The sequence below is a fragment of the Mytilus californianus genome, unplaced genomic scaffold, assembly GCF_021869535.1.
Source record: "Mytilus californianus isolate M0D057914Y unplaced genomic scaffold, xbMytCali1.0.p SCAF_6, whole genome shotgun sequence".
NCBI classification, from domain to species: domain Eukaryota; kingdom Metazoa; phylum Mollusca; class Bivalvia; order Mytilida; family Mytilidae; genus Mytilus; species Mytilus californianus.
The window spans coordinates 91,903,701-91,930,550 of record NW_026262712.1 but is presented as its reverse complement, the minus strand read 5'-3'; the positions used below and the strand labels follow the sequence as shown (position 1 = coordinate 91,930,550).

At 31.1% G+C, this 26,850-nt stretch overlaps 1 protein-coding gene across 14 annotated transcripts in view; it reads right to left on the bottom strand.

Moving 5' to 3' along the window:
* Window positions 1–26,850, bottom strand: part of LOC127706342 (trichohyalin-like) — an 80,986-nt gene that overhangs the window by 18,032 nt on the left and 36,104 nt on the right. For 7 of the 14 annotated variants that reach the window (XM_052210895.1, XM_052210896.1, XM_052210894.1 and 4 more), the window contains 12 exons: window positions 20,213–20,308; window positions 15,711–15,788; window positions 14,885–14,981; window positions 12,425–12,469; window positions 10,970–11,200; window positions 10,014–10,409; window positions 9,657–9,746; window positions 9,286–9,366; window positions 8,832–8,906; window positions 7,507–7,977; window positions 6,920–6,982; window positions 5,938–5,997 (listed from right to left, as the gene is read on the bottom strand). In XM_052210895.1, the coding sequence (XP_052066855.1) occupies window positions 5,938–5,997; window positions 6,920–6,982; window positions 7,507–7,977; window positions 8,832–8,906; window positions 9,286–9,366; window positions 9,657–9,746; window positions 10,014–10,409; window positions 10,970–11,200; window positions 12,425–12,469; window positions 14,885–14,981; window positions 15,711–15,788; window positions 20,213–20,308 (1,783 nt within the window). The remainder of the gene's footprint in view (window positions 1–5,937; window positions 5,998–6,919; window positions 6,983–7,506; window positions 7,978–8,831; window positions 8,907–9,285; window positions 9,367–9,656; window positions 9,747–10,013; window positions 10,410–10,969; window positions 11,201–12,424; window positions 12,470–14,884; window positions 14,982–15,710; window positions 15,789–20,212; window positions 20,309–26,850) is intronic. The other 7 variants (XM_052210902.1, XM_052210901.1, XM_052210903.1 and 4 more) reach the window with 4 other exon arrangements.

Below are 26,850 nucleotides of genomic sequence, written 5' to 3'. Positions count from 1 at the left end.
TCAAATTTAACTGAAATAACATTTTAAATGTTCATCAGATCGAAAACTATTTTCAATTAAACAGAGAATTTTGACTATAACCTTATATCTGAGATGAAGACAAAACAATGGCTATTCATTTACTATCACATTATCAAACTTATAAATATGATTAGCCATTGTTTAAAAAAATATCTGCATGTTATTTCATATTAAGAGGCAATGTTTATATTTCTATACAGAATACCTAAGATCTATACTAAACACACAGGATCGAAAACAAGCACAAATTTACGTATAGTCAATATGTACCTTTTCTACTATGTACTATTGAAAACACACATTCAGTAAGATTTCTTGGAAAAATTTATAGTTACTTTGAAGAAATAGTTGTGTGGTGTTGTCTGCCATAAGCGATTATCACATTATTATCGGTATATGTATAAAGTTTATCCATGGTATTTTTTTACAAAAATAATTCTTTGTTACCATGATAATTAATGTGCATAAGGAAATAAATGTGGATAGTGTCCACATGTGGACACAGATGATGCCCCCGCTTGCATATCATATAGTTATAAAGGGACATAACTGAAGAACGGTAAAAGTGATGCTACCCAAATTTAAACTTGATCTGAGTTTTGTGGTAATAAGCATTGTGTGTAAGTCTCATAACATTTGGTTGAGGCTAACTTAAGTAGAGAACAGAAACTAATAAAATGCTCCGCAGGGCGCAGCTTGATACGACCGCAGAGGTCAAACCCTGAACAGTTGGGGCAAGTATGGACACAACATTCAAGCTTGATACAGCTTTGCATTTGGATTGTGATTAAATATTTGACACAGCATAGGTTTCTGACACAGAATGAAGGTGGTCTAAGAACTTAAAAATTTTAAATTGGACATTCACCTATTATGGTCCAATATCCAAAATCTAAATACATGGTTAGATTCAGCATATCAAAGAACCCCAAGAATTCAATTTTTGATGAAATCAAACAAAGTTTAATTTTGGACCCTTTTGACCTCAATGTGGACAAAGTTGATAACGGGGCCCAAAAATCAAAATACATGGTTAGATTCAGCATATCAAAGAACCCCATATATTCAATTTTTGTTGAAATCAAACGAAGTTTAATTTTGGACCCCGATTTGGATCAACTTGAAAACTGGGCCCATAATCAAAAATCTAAATACATGTTTAGATTCAGCATATCAAAGAACCCTAAGAATTCAATTTTTGTTAAAATCAAACTAAGTTTAATTTTGGACCCTTTGGACCTTAATGTAGACCAATTTGAAAACGGAACCAAAAACTAAGAATCTAAATACACGGTTAGATTCGGCATATCAAAGAACCCCAATAATTCAATTTTTGATAAAATCAAACAAAGTTTAATTTTGGACCCTTTGGACCTCAATGTGGACCAATTTAAAAACGGGGCCCAAAATCCAAAAACTAAATACACGGTTAGATTCAGCATATTAAAGAACCCCAAGAATTCAAGAATAAAACCCCATTGAAATTGGTCAAGAAATAAGCAATTTATACGAAGTATCTTCTTTTGCACAATACTGTGCAATTAAATATTTCTTGCTATTGCGCAATACTGTACAATTGACAATTTCTTGCTATTGCGCAATATTGTGCTATTGGATATTTCTTGCTATTGCGCAATACTGTGCAATTGAAGATTTCTTGCTATTGCGCAATACTGTGCAATTGAAGATTTCTTGCTATTGTGCAATACTGTGCAATTGAAAATTTCTTACTATTGCACAATACTTATTATATAATAATTTACACATCCTGTTTGGTGTGTATCTCCTACCATATCATTATTATTTGCTTTTAAATATAAATCAGAAATAACCAACTTAAAATGGAAAATTTTAAAAGAAAAAAAAAAGCAAAAAAAAAAAATCCCCTCCCCCCCAATTTTTTGAACCCCCTTATGATTCATCACCCCCAAACTCAATCCCAGCCTTCCTTTTGTGGTATGGTACCTTGCAGTACAATTTCAGAAAGATCCATACACTTGAACACAAGTTATGTCTGGAAACTAGAAAAATGTGTTTTTTGGCCCCTTTTTGGCCCCAAATTCCTAAACCTTTAGGGCAATTACCCCCAAACTCAAACCCAGCTTTCCCTTTGTGATATGGAACCTTGTAGTACAATTTCAGAAAGATCCATACACTTACACACAAGTTATTGTCCTGAAACTAGAAAAATGCTTGTTTTTTGCCCCTTTTTGGCCCCTAATTCATAAAATATTGAGGCAATTACCCCCATCATCAATCCCAGCCTTCCCTTTGTGGTATGGTACCTTGCAGCACAATTTCAGAGAGATCCATACACTTGAACACAAGTTATTGTCTGGAAACTAGAAAAATGTGTTTTTTGGCCCCTTTTTGGCCCCCAATTCCTAAACGTTTCGGCAATTACCCCCAAACACAATTCCAGCTTTCCCTTTGTAATATGGACCCTTGTAGTACAATTTCAGAAAGATCCATACACTAACACAAGTTATTGTCATGAAACTAGAAAAATGCTTGTTTTTTGCCCCTTTTTTGGCCCCTAATTCCTAAAATTTTGAGGCAATTACCCCCAAAATCAATCCCAGCATTCCTTTTGTGATATGGAACCTTGTGATACAATGTCAGAGAGATCCATACACTAACACACAAGTAATGTCTGGAAGTTACAAAAATGCTTATTTTTGGCCCCTTTTTGGCCCCTAAATCCTTTACTGTTGGTACCATAACCCCCAAAATCAATCCCAACCTTCCTTTTGTGGTATTGAACCTTGTGGTAAAATTTCATAGAGATCCATTCACTTAAACTAAAGTTAGAGTGCGAAAACCAATGTGTCTTCGGACGATGCCGGACGACGCTGACGACGACGCCAACGTCATACCAATATACGACCACAAAAATTTTTTTGCGGTCGTATAAAAATTCAGCATTTTTTCTATTTGTAAACAAGCATAACTCTAGAACGGTTGTGTATAAGTTTTATAACATTTGGTTGAGACAAACTAAAGTTAGAGAACAGAAACGAAAAATTCAGCAATTTTTATGTTTATAAAGGGACATAACTCAAGAATGGAAAAAGTGACGCCACCAAATTTCGTACTTAATCTGTATTATGTAGTAATAAGCATTGTGTATAAGTTTCATAACATTTGGTTGAGGCAAACTAAAGTTAGAAAACGGAAACAAAAAATTTGTACTTGATCTTAGTTTTGTGGTACATGTAATGAATATTGTGTATAGGTTTCATAATGTTTGGTTGGGGCAAACTTAATTTACAGAATGGAAACTAAAAATTTTGCAATCTTTCGATTTTTAAAGGGGTATTACTCAATAATGGTTAAAGTGACACTACCCAAATTCAACTTGATCTGTGTTTTATCAGTGGAAGTCAAAATAAAACATTGCATTGTATAAAGCATTGATTGTAGATGATTCAACTATAATCATGGACAAAGGAAGATAACTCCAATTTTAAAAATTACTTGATATTTAGAAGAAAATAAAAATTTTGCAATTTTTCCATTTATAAAGGGCATAACTCTAGAAAGGTTAAAGTGAAGCCACCAAAATTCAAACTTGATCTGTGTTTTGTGGTAATAAGCATTGTGTATAAGTTTCATAACTTTTGGTTGAGGCAAACTTAAGTTAGAGAACGGAAACTAAAAATTTTGCAATTTTTCCATTTATAAAGGGGCATTACTCTAGAACGGTTAAAGTGACGCCACCAAAATTCAAACTTGATCTGTGTTTTGTGGTAATAAGCATTTTGTATAAGTTTCATAACTTTTGGTTGAGGCAAACTTAAGTTAGAGAATGGCAACTAAAAATTTGGCAATTTTTCCATTTATAAAGGGACATAACTCTAGAACGGTTTAAGTGACACCACCAAAATTCAAACTTGATCTGTGTTTTGTGGTAATAAGCATTGTGTATAAGTTTCATAACATTTGGTTGAGGCAAACACAAGTTAGAGAACGGAAACTAAAAATTTTGCAATTTTTCCATTTATAAAGGGCATTACTCTAGAACGGTTAAAGTGACGCCACCAAAATTCAAACTTGATCTGTGTTTTGTGGTAATAAGCATTGTGTATAAGTTTCATAACATTTGGTTGAGGCAAACTAAAGTTAGAAAACGGAAACAAAAAATTTGTACTTGATCTTAGTTTTGTGGTACATGTAATGAATATTGTGTATAGGTTTCATAATGTTTGGTTGGGGCAAACTTAATTTACAGAATGGAAACTAAAAATTTTGCAATCTTTCGATTTTTAAAGGGGTATTACTCAATAATGGTTAAAGTGACACTACCCAAATTCAACTTGATCTGTGTTTTATCAGTGGAAGTCAAAATTAAACATTGCATTGTATAAAGCATTGATTGTAGATGATTCAACTATAATCAAGGACAAGGGAAGATAACTCCAATTTTAAAAATTACTTGATATTTAGAAGAAAATAAAAATTTTGCAATTTTTCCATTTATAAAGGGCATAACTCTAGAAAGGTTAAAGTGATGCCACCAAAATTCCAACTTGATCTGTGTTTTGTGGTTATAAGCATTGTGTATAAGTTTCATAACTTTTGGTTGAGGCAAACCTAAGTTAGAGAACGGAAACATTTGGTTGAGGCAAACTCAAGTTAGAGAACGGAAACTAAAAATTTTGCAATTTTTCCATTTATAAAGGGCACAACTCTAGAACGGTTAAAGTGACGCCACCAAAATTCAAACTTGATCTGTGTTTTGTGGTAATAAGCATTGTGTATAAGTTTCATAATATTTGGTTGAGGCAAACTCAAGTTAGAGAACGGAAACCAATTTTGGGACGTACAGACGGAAGTACGTACAGACGGACAAGGGTAAAACTTAATTCCCCCTCTGCTACATCGGAGGCATAAAAATATATCAATTAATATCAATTAATTTTAACAAAAGATTTTATTTTCTTCAGCTTTAAACAAGGTCTTGTAGGTCATTCTGTAAGTATCTTTTTGTGGGTTTATAATAGGTAATCATCATTAAATTGTCTTTTGAGTGACTTATAATAGTAAAACTCAAGTGTAAAAGATACTGGCAAAAAAAAATTCACTGAGCTTTTTCACAACTCAAAATACTTTAACCAGTAGAATACAATCATGATATTTTACAACAGACAAATATCCAGACACAGTACACACACATTTGGTCACATGGATATACAACATGAATGAAAGGTGATAAGCTGTCTACTACACAATTATCTAAAAACAAGGAATTATTTGAATCTGGAATAATTATGAATTCTGGAAAATTTATTACAAATGTATGATGAAAACTATCCCAACTAAATAGGGTTAGCCATGCGCGCATGGCTAAGGTTAATTTTAATTTCACTATCATTTCAGTATGAACTAACTAACCCCCCTTAGCCATGCGCGCATGGCTAACCCTATTTAGTTGGGTTAGTTTTCATCATAAATTACTCATCAATTTTCCAGAATTCAAAATTATTCCAGATCCAAATAATTCCTTGTTTAAACTGGTTTCCTACATGAAATGCTGGACATTGGGGTAACAGATTTGAGATCAGAAAACACTGTTCATTCGGATTCTATTTCACAACTCTATTCTACACATCAAACAGAATCAGAATAAACATTGCCACTTTGGTTTTTTTTGTTGTTGCAGTCTTGTTGCTGTCTTTTGGGTATTGGAGGATTTTCAAATGCTAATACAGAGAATTACCAATGCAGAAATACAATACTGGTATTCTCTGTTTATTTCAAAGTTTAAAAGATGACAGGAATGACAGGAATTTTCCTATCCACCATCCAAAATATGTTTAAAATCTGTTTTAAAGTCTATTTTACTGAGCATCTATATCTACACTTTTTGTGTGACATGTTGCTAAATGTAGACAGATCATAAGTTTTCTGACATACCTCCTCACGTTCTCTTTCCTCTGCCTCTTGTCTTTCCCTCTCTAATCTCTCCTCCTCTTCCTGAAAAATATCAATTAAAAATTTATGCCTCCCACTCTTTTGACAATAAAAAAGAATTATGTAGGAAATTTTTGCTTGGGTTTCAACTTAGTTTTGCTCAATCTTTAATGTTTTTGTTTTTGTTTGTCTCTTAATCTTTTTTTTTTTTTTTTAAATGGTGTTGTCCGTCTTTCTTTCATTTATGGAATTTCCTTTTTATATATTTCTCATCCCTTTTTTAGTACATGCATAGTTTTGCAAAATTTTGTTTTTGTATGATGGTGGTTTAGAAAATTAATTACGAATAGATTTTACTGATTGAGTTTAAGGCCCCTTTCTTTAAATACTCTAATTTCCTACAGTTTCAAAGCAGTTATCAGAATTATTGGAATATCCCTAACCTTCAACGAGTACCTGACAAACCTAAGAAACCTTCATCAAACATTGATTAGAGCACTTATTTAGACAAACAAGAGTGATAGTCAAATATAAAAATAAGAAGATGTGGTATAATTGCCAATCAGACAACTCTCCACCAGAGACCAAATGACATAGAAATTAATAACTATAGCCAATTCAATTCAATTACTTGAGAAATTGTAATTAATTACGGTCAATTACAATTACATATTTCAATTACCCCATGTCTGTCTATAGGTCACTGTACGGTCTTCAACAATGAGCAAAACCCATACCGCATAGTCAGCTATAAAAGGCCCCAAAATGACAAACCTACTTTAATTGTGATTGGCTAATATTACATGGTCAACTACCTACTAAACAACTCAGCTACAGATATTCAAGTTTAGAAAGAACGACTTCATAATGCAGTATTAACTTACCTTGCAAGAGAATATAATCTCTAAATAAGTAATATATAATCTCTAAACAAATATAAAATGAACTCATCTTTTCACTTCTTCAGATTGTCATTTAACCTTACCGATTTTGCAGAACTTCTCCGTCGCCAACTGTCTGGCCGAGGTTGCTGATCAGACTGATTTTCCTAAGAACAATTACATGCACATGCTTTTATTATATAATGAAAACACTCATTCAAATTACAGAAACAAATTGTTTTTTTCAGCATTAGAATGTTATTACAACAGTGACGATTATCTATCTTCGTGATTTAAATGAGAAATTCACACTGGGTGTAAATAGGATTTACATGCTATTACAAAAGTCAGGATTCAAACTTAATAGTTTTAACAGAAAATAATATACATGCCATCTTATTACCCATACAAATGCACCTGAAATGAATAACATGACTGCTTATTTTGTATGGAGTATGATTTCTATATTAACAGTTAATTCTTTCGTCCTACAATGAAATGAAATTGTCCAAATTAATTGTGTTTTATTTGAAAGGAACACATTTTTCTAATTCAATTCAAATTTGCCAGATCAGCATTTAATTGAATTCAGCACTTAAAACAAATTAGTTTTTTATATTGAAGACTTTTTATATCAAATATCTTGATCAAATTTTAAATCTATATTGTCCTTAATAAGAATAATTCTTACTTTATTACTTTCAACTGAGGAAGTAGACAATGGTCTTGTTCTAGATTCTGACACTGCAGGAAGTGCAGATACTGTTTCCACGGAAGAATGTGATTTATGAAGCCAACGTTCGGTAACTCTAGGAACTGAATGTCTATTTGTAGTTCTTTGTTCTGGAATATCACTTGTATTGACTGATTCTTCAGTATTCTGTGACCACTGACGTTTTAGCGAGGACATATCTTTATTTGTTTGGATGGGTAATGTAGCACTTTTAACAATCTTATCCGGTTTTTCATTTCTATTATGGTCAAACTTTGATGTCAATCGTTCTATCTTATCTCCCTTTTTATTTAAATCGTACTCAACACTGATACTCATAGACTTAGATAACCATGACTGAGTTTTTGATGGAGTTTTCTTAGTTTCTACTGCTGACTGCCAGCGATCTAAGATATGTTTCTTGTTGTCTTTCTCCGAGATAGGCTTTTCCTAAACAGTGTATAAATAACCAAAAATCAAAACTCACAATCTTTATTTTTTAAATGTTTGAAATCTAGTTAAATCTAAGATATTTTTTTCAATGTGTTATTGTTTGAAATCTAGTTAAATCTAAGATATTTTTTTCAACGTGTTAATTTTTATCTAGGAATCGGAAGTTAATGATACATTTATATGCTTCTAGCTTTTACACTTTTTAATCTCAATAATTTATAAGTTTAAATGAAGATGCATTTAAAGGAGCAAAATCAGTACACTCTAAACTTATTACTACCACCACTTTAGGCTATTGACCTTTTATAATTTTTTAGATTCATTTTTCTCCTCTTTTGATGACACAGCTCCTAATGAATTTAGTCATCTTTTATTGGTTGCTATTACTGTAAGTCACCAAGAGTATCATTTTCCTATCAGCCAATGTTTCAACATCAACCAAGATAATGTACACGTTATAAATTCATAACTCATAAACTATCAAATCAAGTAATCAAATAAACTGGTGCAAATCCCTCAGGCAAATTTGACCTGTTATGATTTTGTAGATTCAAATTTTACACCTCTTTCAGTTATACAATGACCAATGAGTTTAGCTGTCTTTAACTATTCAAGTGTTTAGCTCTGAGCATTCCTAATGAAGGATAATTCAAAAATGAACAAAGCTGGTACACTTTTCTTTGATTTAGAATGCAGACCGTGCATTTCTATTTTTTTTTATCCACAATTAGTAATTAAACAATATTTTTTCTTTGATTTATTTACATATTTTTTGTTTAGCTTTATTTTCATCTCACAGAGGACTGTCATCAAAATTAATATTCATAATTAATTAAAGTTTCATGTCTTACATTTAAATAACTCTCACTAGCACTGAATCTTCCTAAGCGACTACTTGAATTTTCTGTGTTAGTTTTATCTTCAAACTGAAAACACAACAGCGATACAGAAATTGAATTTTTGGTCAGACCCAACAAAAATATATATTATATAAAAATCTTGCCTAGAAATATAAACACTTGTAACTGTTCTTTATATATTATTTTTTCCAAGTCAATGTATTATATTTTAAAACAATATAGTCATTGAAAAATATCTATTAACAAAAAAATGTAATACTTAAAGTGTTTGATATTCCTTGGTTTAACTTTTTCTTTCTTTTTTTCATTGAATGTTTGGTTACTGACTATGTGTGTTTATTTTTACTTAATTCTTGTAAAAATCACTCTTCTTGAAAAGTTTAATAACTTTGCCATCACCCTGTTCACTCCCAAAAATAATGTAAATGATAGTGATGTTGCTTACTTTCTTTTGGATATCTTTGAGTCTAGAAGCACCAGGGGAGATAACTTTGGCTTGGTAAGCAGCCAAATCTTTTTTAGTTTCCTAGAATATTACCATTGTATGTTTAATGACATAAAAAGTGTAGTGCTAGAATAAAGTGACAGATGAAGTGTATGCATCATATTTTAAAATTGTCAAATTAACCATTTCAAAAATACGAAATTATGTAATCAAATTCGATATTAGGCTAAAACTTTACAAAACTGTAAAAAATTTAATTTTAAAACAAATTATCAAACTATCTTTTATAAATGTCTAAATTTCTTACTGAAAACTTATGACTTAAAAATATACTGATAATTCCTTCCAATTTTCTTTTGTTATTTAAATACCTGCTGTAAGTCTTTTGTTTGCTGATTAATTTCAAATTTCTTCCATTTTTCATGCACTGGGGATTTGTCTTCCAAAGTTGCATGTCCTGTCTACATTAAATTAAAGTAACTTCCATTTATAATGCATCTTTTTTTAACTGATCTCTCTCTTTAAAAATTCAGTGTAAAATAAGCAAGGACTATTTTTTTTAAAATAAGTATTTCATTTTTTTTAAAAATTTTGCTGTCTTTAAGGCCAAAATATTTTACTTTTCCACATCAACTTTTAAGCATCTATGAAGAAACTGCTGACTTTGACAAAAATCAAGTTTAATTATTGATATCAATTTTATAACCTCTTTTATATAAATAACTTACTGATTTTTTACTAAAATTCAGACTCCTAGACAATTCATTATGATCCCCATTCACAAGACCTTCAACTTTTTCTTCAAAAAATGTCTTTAATTTTCCACATTTTCCATCTTCCCCCGTTCGTAATGAATATTCAGTAAGTGAACGCCTAACTGGTTCCTTGGGTGATAAAATTTTTCCTCGTTCATCAGACTTCCTATGAACATGAGTAACACCATTAGTAGTCCCATTCCAGCCTTCTTCCTCCAGTAACAAATCATTTTCTTTGTCTAAGTTTTTTAGTCTCATTAGTTGTTCGTCAATCTTTCGTTCATGATCATCTTGTTCTTTTTGTTGAGCACGAGCTCTCTCATCATCCATATCTGATTCAGAATCTGTCTCTTCACTGCTTTCTTCTTCCTATTTTCAACACATGCAAAAATCAACAAACCATGCAAAATCAACACACAAAACGGCTATGTATTGTTTATACTTTAATTTAAAAAAATTTTTCATGCAATTAATTCCAAAGAGGGATATTTTCTGGGGTTTTTTTCCATTCTGAAGGATATTTTTTCTTCATACAAGGTTATACAAATGTACAATATTGTTCAAATAATGCATTCATAACAAAATACAACACATGCTATTGATAAAAGATTACTGTAAATGCTACCTACCTTATCCAGCACATCATCTTTCATTCTAGATTTCTATTGTTACCTCCCTTGACTAGCACTTTGTACCTTTCTAATCTCTTTATAGAAGCTGTTATCATCTTTTACCCTCATTGCCTTCATTACTACATTTACTTTCCAAAATAACCCAAGGCTCATCTACTCCATATGTATTAAGGAGATGTGGTATGATTGCGAATGAGACAACTCTCCACCAGAGACCAAAGGACGAGGATGTTAACGTCTATAAGGCACTTTATGGCCTTCAATAACTTTTTACATATCCCGAACCCATTAACCTACCCTTTTCCTTCTATCCTCTTCTTCTCTCTGTCTCCTTTCTTCGTCCTCTCGTCGCCTTCTATCTTCCTCCTCTTGTTGCCTACGTCTTGCCTCTTCTGCTGCCTGTCTCTGTCTCTCAGCTTCTTCCTCTTCTTCCCGTCGACGACTTTCTTCCTCTTCGGCGTTGTTGTTTACCTGGGGTTGTGATTCTGGTTCTGGTTCTGGAACTGAGACTGGTGCACTGTCAGTTTCCTGTTTAAAAATTGATAACAATTAATATAATTATAATGCCACTTTTACTTAAATGAATGGTTTTATAGCTCTAATGAGTCTAAATGATAAGTTTATAGACTTTTTGAGAGATAAATGCCAGGTGAGACTAGCCACATAGGACAGAAACTCATTTTTTACTGCAAGTGTAGTGCAATATTCATGCTTACTTTATTATATATGAACTCTTTCATAATATAACTTTACTATAGAAAATAAAAATAGTCTCTCTGAAATATACCCAGTTGTGTGTGCTTGTTTTATAAAGTATATCTATGTTGCTTGATAAAATTTCTAGATATATGCATCCGTATCAAAATAGTGGCGAATCTTAACCTATACTCTTTATAGTTTTGACAATGACTTCAACATACTATTTCAATCAAATTGTGATGTTTTTTGTGTGGATAGCAATATTACCTTAATCAAATTGATATTTCTGATATACTAGTGAACATAGTTTTAGCAGACATATAATACCCTTTTTCTAAAACAAATAATTTTACATTGAAGCATTTGGAGAAGCACACTGAAGCATTTCCCTATTAAACATGGCATATTTATAAAATAAAAGTGCATTATAAATTAACTATGCAGAATGCTGTACCTACATTTTCATGCAATATTTCTAAATGATAATAATAATTATGCTAAATCATTTGCTGTATAAAATCATCACATCTGTGAATGAATAAGTTTAAATTATAAGGCCTAAGAACTAAGAAACATTGACATCTAAAATATACTATTAAGAACTGGAAATTTGCTTCCCATTTCATATATATCACTATTTTCTACCTTGACACTCACTGAACATATTTTCAATTCAGTAAATGCATCTCATGCAGTTTAAGAAAATATGCATTCATTAGAAAAATTTCGGTAAAATCTAAATTCCACCTCATGAATCAAGACTGAAATTTTGTTTGGGTCAAAACAGTGAATGAAAAAATGAACACAATTGTACACTAAAGATAGAAAGGAATGACTTGACAGAAAGTGATTTGGAACTGGAAGATGAAAAGTCTAGGACAGTTTCAATTTGGCTGTTTGAAAATTTAATTTGGAAGGAATGGGAGGTCATTATTAAATAAAACTCATTAAAGAATTGATCATTGCTGCTGATCATCTGGCTGTAAGGTCTAGGTTAGTAATACATATGTTATGACATTTATCCATGGCAACAGGTTCTATCTAAATGTTTACCTCCTCTTCACCCCGTCGTCTACGTGAGCGTGTACTTGTTACTTCCTGTTAATGAACACACATGAAGACACACAATGAACATGAATTTGAAAACAACAAAACATGAACCAGTTTTTACATTTTATCATATCTATTATATTTATAAATTGTAAGGACTGTAACACAGTGGTGGATTCAACATTGTTATTTAAGGGTGATCCATATGGCAAAGAGCCTAGAGAGACAAACATGTTTTGTTTTTTTAGTATATATTGATGGAAAATCATCATATTTTTCATACAGATCAAATTTGTCATCTTCAAGTAAAAAAAACAGAAAATACTCTGATTTTCATAAATGTTTATTTCAGGAGGGGCTATAAAAAATGAAAACAACATGTAATTAATTTCATGCGTCCAAAGCGCTTTTCTGGATTTACCTTCATTAGGAATGCTCAAAGCCTAGTATTTGAAAGCCAATGAATGTATAAGAACCAAAACATTTGAAGAGCTAATAACCAAAAAATACATAATAAATGGAGAATGTATCTATGGGCCAAAGATGCCCCCGCTTGTAAATATGCATGAATCAACTTCCACATACAGAGGCAGGATTCACATAGTTAAGACTGTTTTGTGATTATAAGCATTGTGTATAAGTTTCATAACATTTGGTTGAGGCAAACTAAAGCTAGAGAAGGAAACGACAGAATTAGCAATTTTTCCATTTATAAAGGGCATAACTCAGTACGGTAAAAGTGATGCCACCAAATTTCAAACTTGATCTATGTTTTGTGGTAATAAGGATTGTGTATAAGTTTCATAACATTTGGTTGAGGCAAACTAAAGTTAGAGAACGGAAACGAAAAATTCAGCAATTATTTTATGTTTATAAAGGGCATTACTCTTGAACAGTGAAAGTTACGCCAACCAATTTTGAACTTGATCTGTGTTTTGTGGTAATAAGCATTGTGTATAACATTTGGTAGAGGCAAACAAAAGTTAGAGAAGGGAAACCAATTTTGGGGACATACGGACGGACAGACAGGACAGACAAGGGTAACACTTAATGCCCCCTCCGCTACAAGGAGGGCATAAAAATAGCCAAATCCATCTAAGGCCAACTTATAAAACTTAAAACCTCCTTTGCCCTACCACTTTTGAAACGTAAAGGTTATTTTCTAATAGGGAGGTATTCAAGGGAAAACTTTTATGATGTAGACAAATATTCACCCAACAAAAGAGATAACATAACACACTACAAATAAAAACAGGTTTCCTGGGTTGTTCCTTTGTTTTTATGTAACAGTCCCTATTCTAGAAAATTTCACTTATTTATAACAGTATACCTTTTTCCTATTTAGATTTTTTACCTTACCTATATTTAACATGCTTTCAACATAGTTATATAAATTTTATGAAACATAATTTCATGATAAGTACTACTATGGGAGTGTATAAAGACCTTGACAGGCTATAAAGCCCTCGCATGGTCGGTGAATAAAAAGGTAGACGGTCTTTTGCCATCTTAGATCGAAAATTACCACAGATGATTGGTTGAAATTTTTTATAATAAATAGCAATTTTTGAAGAAATGAAATTTATATGCCATATTTTTTATTTGAATAACTCAATCTATATCATTTTGTCTGATCTTAGTATCTTTTTGTACAAATACAAAAAAATTTCAGATTTAATCTTCTTCTTTTTTCCTAAAATGCTTTAGAAGGGGAGATAACTTAGATGATTTCAGAATGTGTAGTAGCAAGAAAACATGTTAAATTCACTTCATTTTCTGAAAACTTTATATAAGAGGTACTTGCTCAAATTTTATTTTAAGGTTCAGTCAAATAGATTTCCTAGTAGTCATGTAACAGTTTTTGTTGATGTTTTATTCTGAAAAATATGGGAACTTGCACAGCATGTAAAATAAGATGATGAAATAGTCTATAATGAGAATGATATGATATAATAATTTTTTTTCTACTCCTAATATTCTAATTATGATTTCACAAATGAATTCATATCTATGCTGTGTAAAACTCCGGTTTTTATTGTCTAAATTCTTGCATTTATAGATAAAAAAATTTATAAATACTTTGCAAGTGATAAAGGTAATTTTTTTTTATCTAAAGCGAGTGCCGTGACCTAATGTTTTTAACTTATGTTTTGAAAAAAAGTCTTTATGAAGGTAGTGTATAACACAAAATGTCATACATTGTGACTTCTGAGTAGAAAATTTGGAAAAAGATTAAATAAAGTGTATATAAACACTATAAAGATATATATTGTAAGGTCATGATTTGATTTTCACCTGGTAAACTAACTTATAGCTTAGTACAAGTAACTGTGATCACTATCTATTATTGTTTTTCATTTTGTAGGTTTTTTTGAAGGGGGTTTGAATTCTCGTTAAACTCCTTTTATTTCCCAAAGTTTAAGGGACTGTTAAATGGTCTGTAAGTTTGCAATGATATCTTACTTCTGTGGCTGATGTGTCTATTTCGTCCTCTGTGCCACGCCTTCTTCTGCTTCGGCGTGAGGAAGTGTCTTCTGAGGGGGTTTCTGTCTCACCAGATCTAAAAAAAATAAGCTATAAAATTAAAACTTTATAAATAATTTCATTTCAATCAATCAGTGCAATTATTTGCGGGTTTAATATAATTCACAGCAAATAATCTTTTATTTGGCATTTTTTTTTTATAAACATGCAAATGATAATAAAAAAAATCACTGCAATTTAGAAAAAATCTCACTAAAATCAACTTTGTATGCCTTAGTCAGCTTCGAATTTAGCAGTCAATTTTGGTAATTATTTCATTTCAAAATAATAAGATGTATATGTCTCGATTGATACAAACAAAATTATAAAATAGATTTCCAGTCACCAAATACTATTTGCATAAAGTGTCAATTTTGTAATATTTTCACCAGCTGGCAAACATTATGCTGATGGATTTGACTAAAACATACATAACTGACAAAGAAGATGCTTAACGAGGGGAAAATAAAACTGTATTAGGATTGATGGTTGAATGTCTGAAGTATGAAAAACTAGGATGTCAAACAACATGCAGTGATGAACTATACACACATTGTGTAAACGTTTTCTTTTGTATCAAGATCCTTTCGCCTTTCTCTAACACAGTAATTGCCACATGTTTTATATTTGCAAAATAGCTGGAGTTTCAAAAATTGTGTGACAGAGTTCAACTTTTGTTTTCTGTAAAATATCTTACCCTGATTACACATTGTCTTTTAAAACATATAATTACAATGCATTTATACACTACAACATCAAGTCTTGCCTTAATCTTTGTTCCCGACGTTCCTTGCGACGACGTTCTAATTCATCTTCTCCATTTATTGTACTAAAACCGGCAGCTCTGAATTAGTGGTGAAAAAAGACACTCTGTTAAATTAAAACTCAAACAAAGGTATTCAAACAAAACATTCTAAAGGAATCAAACCATGGAAGCTTCAAGTTTGTTACAAAACTTAATGTAAGAAGGGAGATAACTCTGAATTATTTACATGAATTCAAGGCAACTTGGAGCTTCCATATATAATAAAAATTTCAGGTGTGAATTCAAGTCATGAGAATTTCAATATTTGATGCAATTTCAAAAATGTATAATTATTAATTTGCATCAGTTCTTGATCATTGTAATCCTACATGACTTGTAATTTTTCACAACTGAAATACTGAAAAACAGAAATTTTGTAATTAATCCACTCTAAAAATGTCCATGCAAAAAGAAAAAGGTTATAATTTAAAACTTATCATATTCTATCAAATGTCATTTCAATCAATTTTGTATGAGCTCAAATAACACTTATATTTCACACATAAACATGAAAGATATAAAATAATATAATGAATTACAGTCACATGTAAAATATGTAAATGGCAATGATTATTATTTTCAGTTGTTGTTGTTATTGTTTTTGTTGGGTTTTTTTTTTTGGAAAAAGGGGGTTAAGTGTTGTAATGGTAAATAAATACAAACAAGTACTTATGTTGGCACGTTAGAAACATGAACCACCTGTTTTAATTATAGGGCAGAATATTCTACAAAACACAAAAACCAATTCTTAAAACAAAAATGAAGTGTGTAGGAGGACGCTCACGATTTTTACAACATTATATGTAAATATTTGCTATCTTAATTCAAAACTTGTGATATACTTTATACTATGCTATCATTAGTTTTGTTATTCTCTTGTTTTTGCCACAATCACAACACACACATTAACTGATGGTATTTTATCAAACAGAATGCAAGATCAGCAGAATTATCTTGTCTGGAATATTGGCATCAGTCCAAGCCTGTTTGTCTGCTCACGATTCCTCCATATTGATTCTATTTGCATCACTGCTATATTACATCCCAATAACACTATACTGAGGTCCTCAGTACTAATAACAATATATCAGATCATATTTCTGGGGAAATTAGCTATCACTGCATATGTTTCTGGTTTCCATGGTAACAAAAATTCCACACTTATAAATAGACACAGGTTATATCCTTTTTTGTCACAAATCAATGGTATACACATAATATCTCCCAAGTAAACAACACGGTTATGATGAATTAATGTTGTCATAACATGCCAATGTACATGAGATTTCTTATAAATCCTGCAGCACAATAAATATCCACAAGTTTTTAATCATATGATTTACATTTTATATTTTCTTATCTAGAAAGCAATAATTCTACTAATGATAGCATAGTATATAACAAGTTTATTATGTTTGAAGAATCACTGCTACTGCAAAAAAAATGACATAAATCTTTGTAAATTGCCTGAAAAACTCTTTCTATCAACCTTCTTACTTGGAATATTTGCATAAAATCAATTTCAAATGTCTACTGTTTCCTTTAAATTTATTTTAATGAAAATTTCCCCTTCCTACTGAGCTTGTAATCAATTTAAATATTAAAACATACATGCAGATTTAAAATATCATATACTACATGAGAAAAGTAAACAAATCACCAAATAAAAATATAAGAAAATGATACATAAATAAAAACCTACCAGTACTTGCAAAAATATTATAAAATAAAAAGAATATTTAAAAAAAACATAAAACATTTAATATGAACAAGACCCTTGACAAATATGTTGTAAAACTAGGGCTAGTCTTAAGTCACCCAAAGAAACAACAATAAAGAAGACAAAACAAAGCACCATTGAAGCATTCTCATGCTAATGCGATTCTATAACTTTTCTAAATCAGACCAAAGTTAAAAATGAAACTAGACCTGACCAAAGGAATGTTTCTGTTGTATTTAAATTTGAAAGGTATACCCTTGGTCAACAGCTTGACTGAATAAGAACATAATATACTGTCTACACAGGGTCCAATGCATTCTCATTCATTTTCACAGCAAAGAATAGAAATATTAGACTCTGATGTGCTGACATAATGTACTGTCAAATATTAAATTCAGATTAAATAAAAGTGGAAAGGATGGGTTATCAGGATTTATATATATGACGAGTATGTCTATCAAATATAGCATTTCTATCAACTTTTTATCCTTTTAAAATGTTTTAAACCATTTAAAGTGAAAAAAATATTCTTTATATTAGAAATGAACATCAAAATATGTAAGACTGTGCAATTTTTATGACACAACTAAAGATATTTGGACAAGTAGTATTTATAAAGCCTGTATTCATTGAGAAGTTATTTTTAAAATTTTTTTATAAAAATGATTAGTCTTGTTGGCATGAATGATGTAAATATGTCCTTGTACATGTATCGAATTGGCAAAATAAATCTCTGAGACATGAACCAAATTGAAATTTAAAAATTTTGAAGCATTGTAAGTATTTACCAGTAATTATGTAAAATGATTTAAGATGCAGCAGAAAGTATATATATTTACTAAATGAAACCTTCAGGTATCCACAGTGACTAGGGGAATATATTAATTGACTTTTAGTTACAAAGTTTGTTTTAATTTCCTCTTTTCCGATGGGACTTTTTCTGAATAAATGGGACTATGGCCGGAGTTCAAATATTTGATTACTAAAAGAAAGAAAATTCCTAATAAAAAAAAGAATGTAGAGCTAATGTCAGTCATCTACTGAGTATCATTTTAGTCATTCATAGTGGACTACTGTAGCTAAGGCTCTATATAGATACCAGCAGAAATAGTGCACCTCAAATAATGTACCTCAAATAATGTACCTCAAACTTAGATGTAATCCACAATGTTCTTCAGCTTTTTCTATTCTAATATAAAATATGGAACTTGAACAAGAGTGAACATAGACACATGTGATAGGTAAGTCCAAGTTCAAGTTAATTACCATGGTCTACAGATGTGGATCCAAAATTTTGAAAAAGGGGGAGCCCCAAGCTAGACAACCTTAAGAGAGTTAGTCAGGTAAAAAGTCTATGCAATAACCATATATGTAGCTCCATAAAGGGAGGCCCATGCCCCCAACCCAATAATCCACCTCTGATCTATTCTATTGTTATGATTGTCCAAAAACAGTATTTAGCATGGTGTGAGCTGGTTTAAAGATATTAAGGCTGCTTCTTTAAACAGCTGTACAACATTTTTCATATCTTCAGTACATTCAGACAGCAAAATCACTTTTATCATACTGAGAAATGCTTAAAGTCTTACAAGAAAGAGGTACCCTTGGGATAATCTTTAAGAATTTCTCTTTTTTTAAAGGAAAAAGACATTTCTAACGTTCTTTTTCAAATCATCGTTCTTTTTCAAATCATCGGCAATGCTGTCTAATTTGTTTATCACATGCCATAATGAAAACCCGTAAAATGATTAATGGAAGTGCATTAAGAGTGATTCTAGTGGCAGCTTATGATTGAAAGAAAACATAAAAGACAAGTAAAGAAGTTTGTTGTAAACCTAATTTCAGTTAATCAATAAGATTTATTTCTTTGCACTTCAAATTACGTAACACAGAAGCCAGAGAAGGAGAGATTTCCACGTTTGAAGTGGACTGGATGAGATCAACTTCCTGTACATCTAGGTAAATTAATTTATAAACAACTGTCATGATCAAGTTTCTGTGTATGCATCTCCTTCATGTAGAGTGCACCAAGGCCAAATTATTAAATTATCACAGGTGTAAACTTTACCATAGAACTACAGACTATCTGATAACATACATGCAGTATGAACATGATGAATATAATCAACCAACTGCATATGTTTTAAGATTCAAAAGAGAGTACTGGGAACACCCTTTTGCCTGATTAGTGTACTTGTGTTAAATCATTACAAGTGGGAAAATCCCTTATTATTGTGCTACATGTGAAGCCCTTGAAAAGTTATCTTGCTTAAAAATAATTTTCTGAATTCCTTAAACCAATAATAAGGAAAATATTCAGTTCAATATTGAAATAATAAAATTTGTACTTTGTTATGGAATATACAAATCTTGATTAAATTGAGATTGATTAGTAAGGTTTACAGGTTGCATCTTAATCATCCAAATTTTTAGTGATTGCTTATAAAATTTAGAATCGGTGATCATACACTACCAATTTAAATTGGCAGATATAGAAAATGTCCATGAGAAATATGATTATGCATTATTTGTAAAAATGAAATTGATGATGGATGTCATTTCTTTCTGTCCTGTGATTTAACTAAGAATATTAGTGAACAATTATCTAAATATTCTATTACTGTAGAAAAACTTTTTGACATCTTAACAAAAATCAATCTTTTCTTTCAGACTTAAATTAACTCTTTATTACAATTTTTTAAATGTTTATAATATAATAAAGCTGTAAATTATCATGACCTACATTCTTTGAAGGCGGTCCTCTCGCTCCTTCTGTTTCTTCTCTATGTTCAAAGAATCATCTAAACCAGGGGAGGTAACTGAACCTTTTACATCTAGCCTGCACATGCAAAAAACATAACCATGCAAAAAACAACAGGTAAAACAAAGGAAATCATGCAAAATAATAAAACTATACCAGGTTATTATATCTATAACATATTAATATACTCATTCACTTCAATGTACATTGGGGTTGGTTTTATGTAGGTAATATTTAACAGTAAAATTTATCTTCAAAAATCTTAAAAGTTTTTATCATATTTCTCTTTGTTCTATAAACATACATGACATATTCAGTATCTCGTGTTTATAAATATATCCAGTATTTCGTGTTTATAAACACATCCAGTATTGTGTTTGTTTCTGATTATGTCAACTGAAGCCTGTTGTCAATTTTCAAAAGAAAAAAAAAATAATTTCAATATTTATGAAGTGACTTACAGGGATGTATGAACATATATGCGGCCTATGAAAAAAAACATTGTATTTGGTGAGGTGACATGTGGAGCCCAATACATTTTGTTCATTAAACCTATATACAGTCCTGTATACCTCTGTAATTCACTTTAGAATTATTTTTTTCTCACTGATGGCTCTTTGGTTCTATACTGACATAGATGTAGGACATATACATGTATTGTCAACAAAACTTCTTTTACTTGAATAATTCACACTATGCAACTCTTTACTCTTCTACAAGTTGATCCTTGTATATAATCACAAGTTGGACATGTTTACATGTTCATATTCTCTGTAATCTTTTGACATGTATGACATTTCTTAAAACAAAATTTGATTGTGAGGTGTACATGGCTCTCTGGCAGGGTTCAATAATTTAATGGTTCATTGGTCAATGTTAAGTTTTCATGGTTATAATGTCTGTTTCTCATATTTTTTTCTCTGTGGTTTCAGATCTTAAAATTCAATTATTTTACATTTCAGATTCCCAATACATAGACCTTCAATATCATTGAAAAGACATGCACCACAATGGTGCATAAAACCTGCACCTGATTCAGATCATTAATATTCACTAGTCTTTAAACAACTACTTCTTAAAATAAAGCAAAAGATAACAGATATATGACCTTACAATGAGGATCACTGGATTTATACAAATATACTTGATGTTTTATGCAATAGTCTATTTTCATGTTACCGACTTTTGACTCCGAGGTTTATACTTTTTCAACAGGTTACCTACTCTGTGGTAGGACATCCTGGTACTCGGTCATGAAAGAGCTACTTAATGAAGTAAAATCAAGCTTACAATAGGTACAATTTGGGGGAGAAATTAACTGTTTCATGTTTTTTATTCATGACAAACAGTAAACTACCCCCAAAATTGCACAAAATCATCGGAAAAACAGTAAACTTTCCCCAAAATTGCACAAACTCATCGGAAAACAGTAAACTTCCCCAAAAATTGCAAAAACTTATCGGAAAAACAGTAAACTTTCCCCAAAATTGCATCGGTTATATGTTTGATTTTACTTCTTTTGGTTTCTTGGATCATTATTTCTTTATCCTAGGGTTCTAAAACATACAATTACACTGGGTCCTTAATATTGATAGACGGTTTAGAGTTTTAGTGTTTTATACTAAACATTATGAAGTTAAGAAATATATAGAACAGACAGCAGCCTTTTTCACATGAGGTGCTAATACAACACCCAACTTATGTTTATTGTGATGTTAAAATGAATCAAACGTCAGAAAAGTTTCATTAACAACAGGAAAAAGTACAGTTCTTTGTCTAACTATTTTTCTGTATTTGTTTGAGAATGTTGTCCTATCCACTATGCTTTCTTAAAAGTGGAAAAAAACAATTTTGTCAATAGCAAAAAAAAAACACAGAGCATTGCTTAGACATACATTAAAGATGATAATTTCTAATCAATGAGTTAAAAAAAGCATTTTTAATACTTGAATCACAAGATTTTTGAATATTAGAATTTTCTTTGCTATTGCATATGCATGACTTAGTATTAATTTTCTAACTGCAACATAAAATTTAGGTTTTTTTTTCAACTTATATTATCTAAAGGAAAATATTTTAATGACGTTACTTTTTGACTGTGCCAGTGTGGACCATATATTAACATGAAACTAAGATGCTGAGATGAGTATACACCAGAAAGTTATAAATATTGTATATCAAGCCGAAATATACAAATCTCTGACAGTAGGAAGATGCCTTATAAATGTGTATTGCTCTATCAATCAACAGAATACACTAATACAGCAAGAATGTTATGCAATGCAAAAGTCAAGGTTATTTGAAAATAGAAACAAATTCTAAATTTGAAATTTACCAGATTAATAAAATGCTGATATAAGAGTTCTTAGCATTTGAATGGGAATCAAAAATAGAAACTTAATTATTCAAAATTTTTGTTGCACAACAAGCTTTCTTTTAAGACTTATACGTCTGCAAAAACCAAGTATTCAATTTGCTTTCATTTATAATAAAACTATATTTCAATGGTAATTAAGTCCGGCCTAAAATGGTTGAGTCTCTAAAACAATTGATTTTTATGTAGTTTGAATGTACCTGAAATCCAAACAAACTTTGGACTGAGCCAATATCTTTGATGCAAAACTTGCTCATAAAGCATATTTAATAAATTTTATATCTTGCTAAATTATCATTAAGTACCGGTAATTATAATGCAAAAAGCCTACCTTAATCCAGATCGGATGCGAAACTGAGAAACAACGATATCTTACTTATTGTTCATTTATTCCCCCTTTTAACTAATTAATTATGACAACAAACACAACTAATAAATCTCAGAAATGAGGAGAGACAAGGAGAAGAACTTATAAACAAAGTTGTGTAACTTGAAGTATAATTCAAATTCATCAAAGACCTAGATTCTTATATGTTTTTTATCCTAGTAAATTGAAAACTAATTTAAATTCTATTTTTGTCTTGCTTATCATTAATATTTCTGGTGAAATTTTCCTTTTTGAACCCCTGAGATACAAAATGTAAATTGTGCATTTCCTATTACAGGTATCTAACTTGTCAAAAGGTATTGTGTCTCGAGTTTTGATTGGCTAATCCTACTGTTGACAAGGATACAACATCTGTCAAGGCAGCACTGTTTGAGGCCATCTGATTGGCTGTTTAGTGAAATGACAAGGTTACAGCTAACTCAAAACATTTCTTGTATATTTTTTACATAAAAAAGGTGCCAAAGCATTTGCATTTAGCATTATATTGTTTTGTCTGACAACAAACTTCTCTACACACTGCATTAATTTTTGTGTTTGACACAAGTTCAAATGTATTTCTATTTTAACTTTGAGGCCAACTCTACAAGTGCCAGTCATTTATGTATACATGTATACTGTATCATACTTAATCCTACCATCATTTAAACCTGAACAAAAAGATTATTTCATATTAATTGCAATAAAACACATATTCATGTTATTGGCAAGAGGACAAAACATATCTGATCAATAAAATAATGTGACTTTTGTACATTTTCATCTTCCAATCATCTTTTTGGAGGATGAACATAGAGCAATGGGACACTGAGGAAAAGGGAAGGTAGGAAAGAGAAAGGAGGTGGTAGAAATAAGAAAGGTGAAAGAAGGAATTGGAAGAGAAAAACAAAACTTTTCCCTGTCTGATCCCTGTTTTAACTCATTCGCCCCCAAGAGATTTCTGGAAAATCAGGCATTTTCGAAAATTTGCAATCATATGCAAATTAGCAGACTCTTGATGCTCATCTATTAAACTATGTATTGAGATTTGGGGGCAGATGGCATGGGTGGGGGGTGGGGTGGGAGGTGGAATATTTTCTCGTGGGTTTGAACCAACCCCCACTGAAAAATGTTAATTTTCTGTCTATTTTCCAATTTTAAAACAACCTTGAGAGGCGAACATTGACCAGACTGTTTTTCTTTGTCATTCAAGTATTACCCTATAGTTACAGCAGTCCATTCATGCTAACTGGGAGTATATTGGACTTAAGTGTCTTGCTGGGGAATTATTATTGTCAAGTCAGGTCTACCTAAATGTCTGTTTTTACGGATTTTTGACAAAACGGTGACCTAGATTTTACAGACTAGATTCCTAATGGCCATATTATACCTCGTTGTGTTCCTTTACCACCTATGCATGCATTTATGATAATAGTTTATACCTACAGTCACTACCAGTTACGTAGTGGCCATCAAAAGATGCCCACCCCCACCTGATTTTGGCTACTTTTCACGTTTTTCCTTTTTCGAACTCTTAAACGGCTTTCAAAGTGCCATATTTACATGAACAGACATCTGAGAAGAGTTTATGGACCATGAACTGCTTGGTTGAAGTCCCTGCTATCATGACAGTTCAGCTGGGGCAGTTCAAAAAAGGTATGGAGGGTCATACGGGCCATCAAAGAATGGTTGTCGCCATCACGCCTACAGGCGGGATTGGGGGTTAAAGGGTTAAGTATGTATGTAAGGTGAGTTTACCCAAATTGCACCTATTTTGACGTTTTTTTCACCTCCATTTATTTAATATCCAGACAAAAGTTTCCATTCTGTGTTTATTTTGTAGATGTATCCTTATTTACTATATAGTTCCACCAATTTAATTTTGATTCCATATTGAATCATAAAAAAATGGGTTTGAACCGACCTCCAAATGATCCATGATTCTGTAATAAGGAGTACTCAAACTGCATCCATGCTTAAATTCACATCCGTAATAATGGAATATCCGATGTTAAGTTTTATTTCTCCAAATATTTAGAACAATTTGACAATAGTCAATGCTTACTATTCATTTTTTAAGAAAATTTATGAATTGCTCATTTTCAAAAGTTGACTTTTTGTGGATGTCGCATGGCGACGACAACTTTCTGTAGATTTTTACTTTTTCCAGTGAATACTTATCTGTTGATATATACTGTGAACTTTTTGTGTATAAATAAATAAATTTGGCTATGTTGAAAGACGTGCATAATGTCAAATCATAAAAATACAAATTGTTAGTCTCTAAGAAAACTTGAAAGATTTCAGCTGCTATTTTTGCTAAATGGGTGCAATTTGGGTACTGTGATGTTAATGCTTTCTAATTCCATCAGACTAGTTTGCCTCTTTATATTAAAAAAAATAAATCCCCTACAACGATTGTTACAAATTTATGGTTTTGAAATAGAACAGGTAACAATTTTAAACTGATTAAGACTTGATTAATAACCTGTTCACACTACATTTTTATTATATGATTATGTGTTTATTGTGGATAACCATTAACACAGGGAAAAAAATTTGGAATGATTAAGATTTATAGCTCAGTGGTTTAAATGTTCCTAGAGGTAAGAAGGTTCATTGGATTATTTCACATTTACAATTATATCAAATTAAAAAAGCATGGTTATTTTGCAATTTGGAGAATAAATGCATATTCATCATTTGATGTAACTGATTAAATATGCAATGCTATTTTAAATGTGAGCAATAAAATCTGGTTCACCTTGAAAGGTTATGCAACTGGAAGTAAAATGCAAAATTTTGTGTGAATGGAATTAAAAATATTTATGATAATCATATCATATGTTTTGCTCTTCTGAAAATTTTCTTTTTTGTTTTTTCACTTCAAATTTTTCTCTTTTTCATTCATTAACATTTCTCATTTTAGAAATCATTCAAAATTTGGCTTCATACTAATATACCATCAAGCATTTAAAAAATGATATTGCTAATGGTTTTTCAACTTACCAAGAAGTTTTTTTATTTCCAAACCGTAGGACTCACTCGACTTGAGGTAAGCAAACTAACAATCAAATTGTAGTAAGGTGTTAAAGTCAGGTAAAAACATGGAAATTACCATAATTCTGACAAATGACAATGTTTCACCTGGACAGGTATAACAAATTGACAATTCTCGTTAAATTACTGAATTAGTTTAACATGGAGGCATACATCTGATTAAATATTTCAACAAAACTCCTACATTAGTTTATATATGGAAGAATTTCTAACTTTAAAATTAAAGGGCTGAAAGTCCACATATCCAAACCATTAGAGCTCAGACATTGTAACCATTAGCAAATTATTCATTTATATATAAATAATTTTCAGCCCCCAAAATAAGTCTGCAAGCCACTTAAATATCAAGATCAACAGTCAATAAGAAATATCATGACATTCATGTCCTAGTAACAGTAAATTGGAAATATCAGGACTACCTTGTTCTAGAAAGTAGGAAGAGTCAACATGAGATATCAAGCCTGTCACGTCCTAGTAACAGTCAAAAGAAGATCTCATGACTGTTATGTCCATGAAACAGTCAATATGAAATATCATGACTGGCATGTCCAAGTTACAGTCAGTATGAGATATAATGACTGTAGCCTCAATACAATAGTTAACATGGTTAATAGGAACAATCATGACTGTTATGTGCAAGTAAGTCAATAGGAAATATATAATGACTGTCATGTCCATAAGAAACATCATGACAGTCATGTCAAAGTAACAGTCAGTAAATATAATGACTGTCATGTTCAAGTAGCAGTCAATAGGAAATATCATGACTGTTGGTTATTTTTCTCCTCTAATCATGTGTGTTGAAAGAATTATACAAATGTT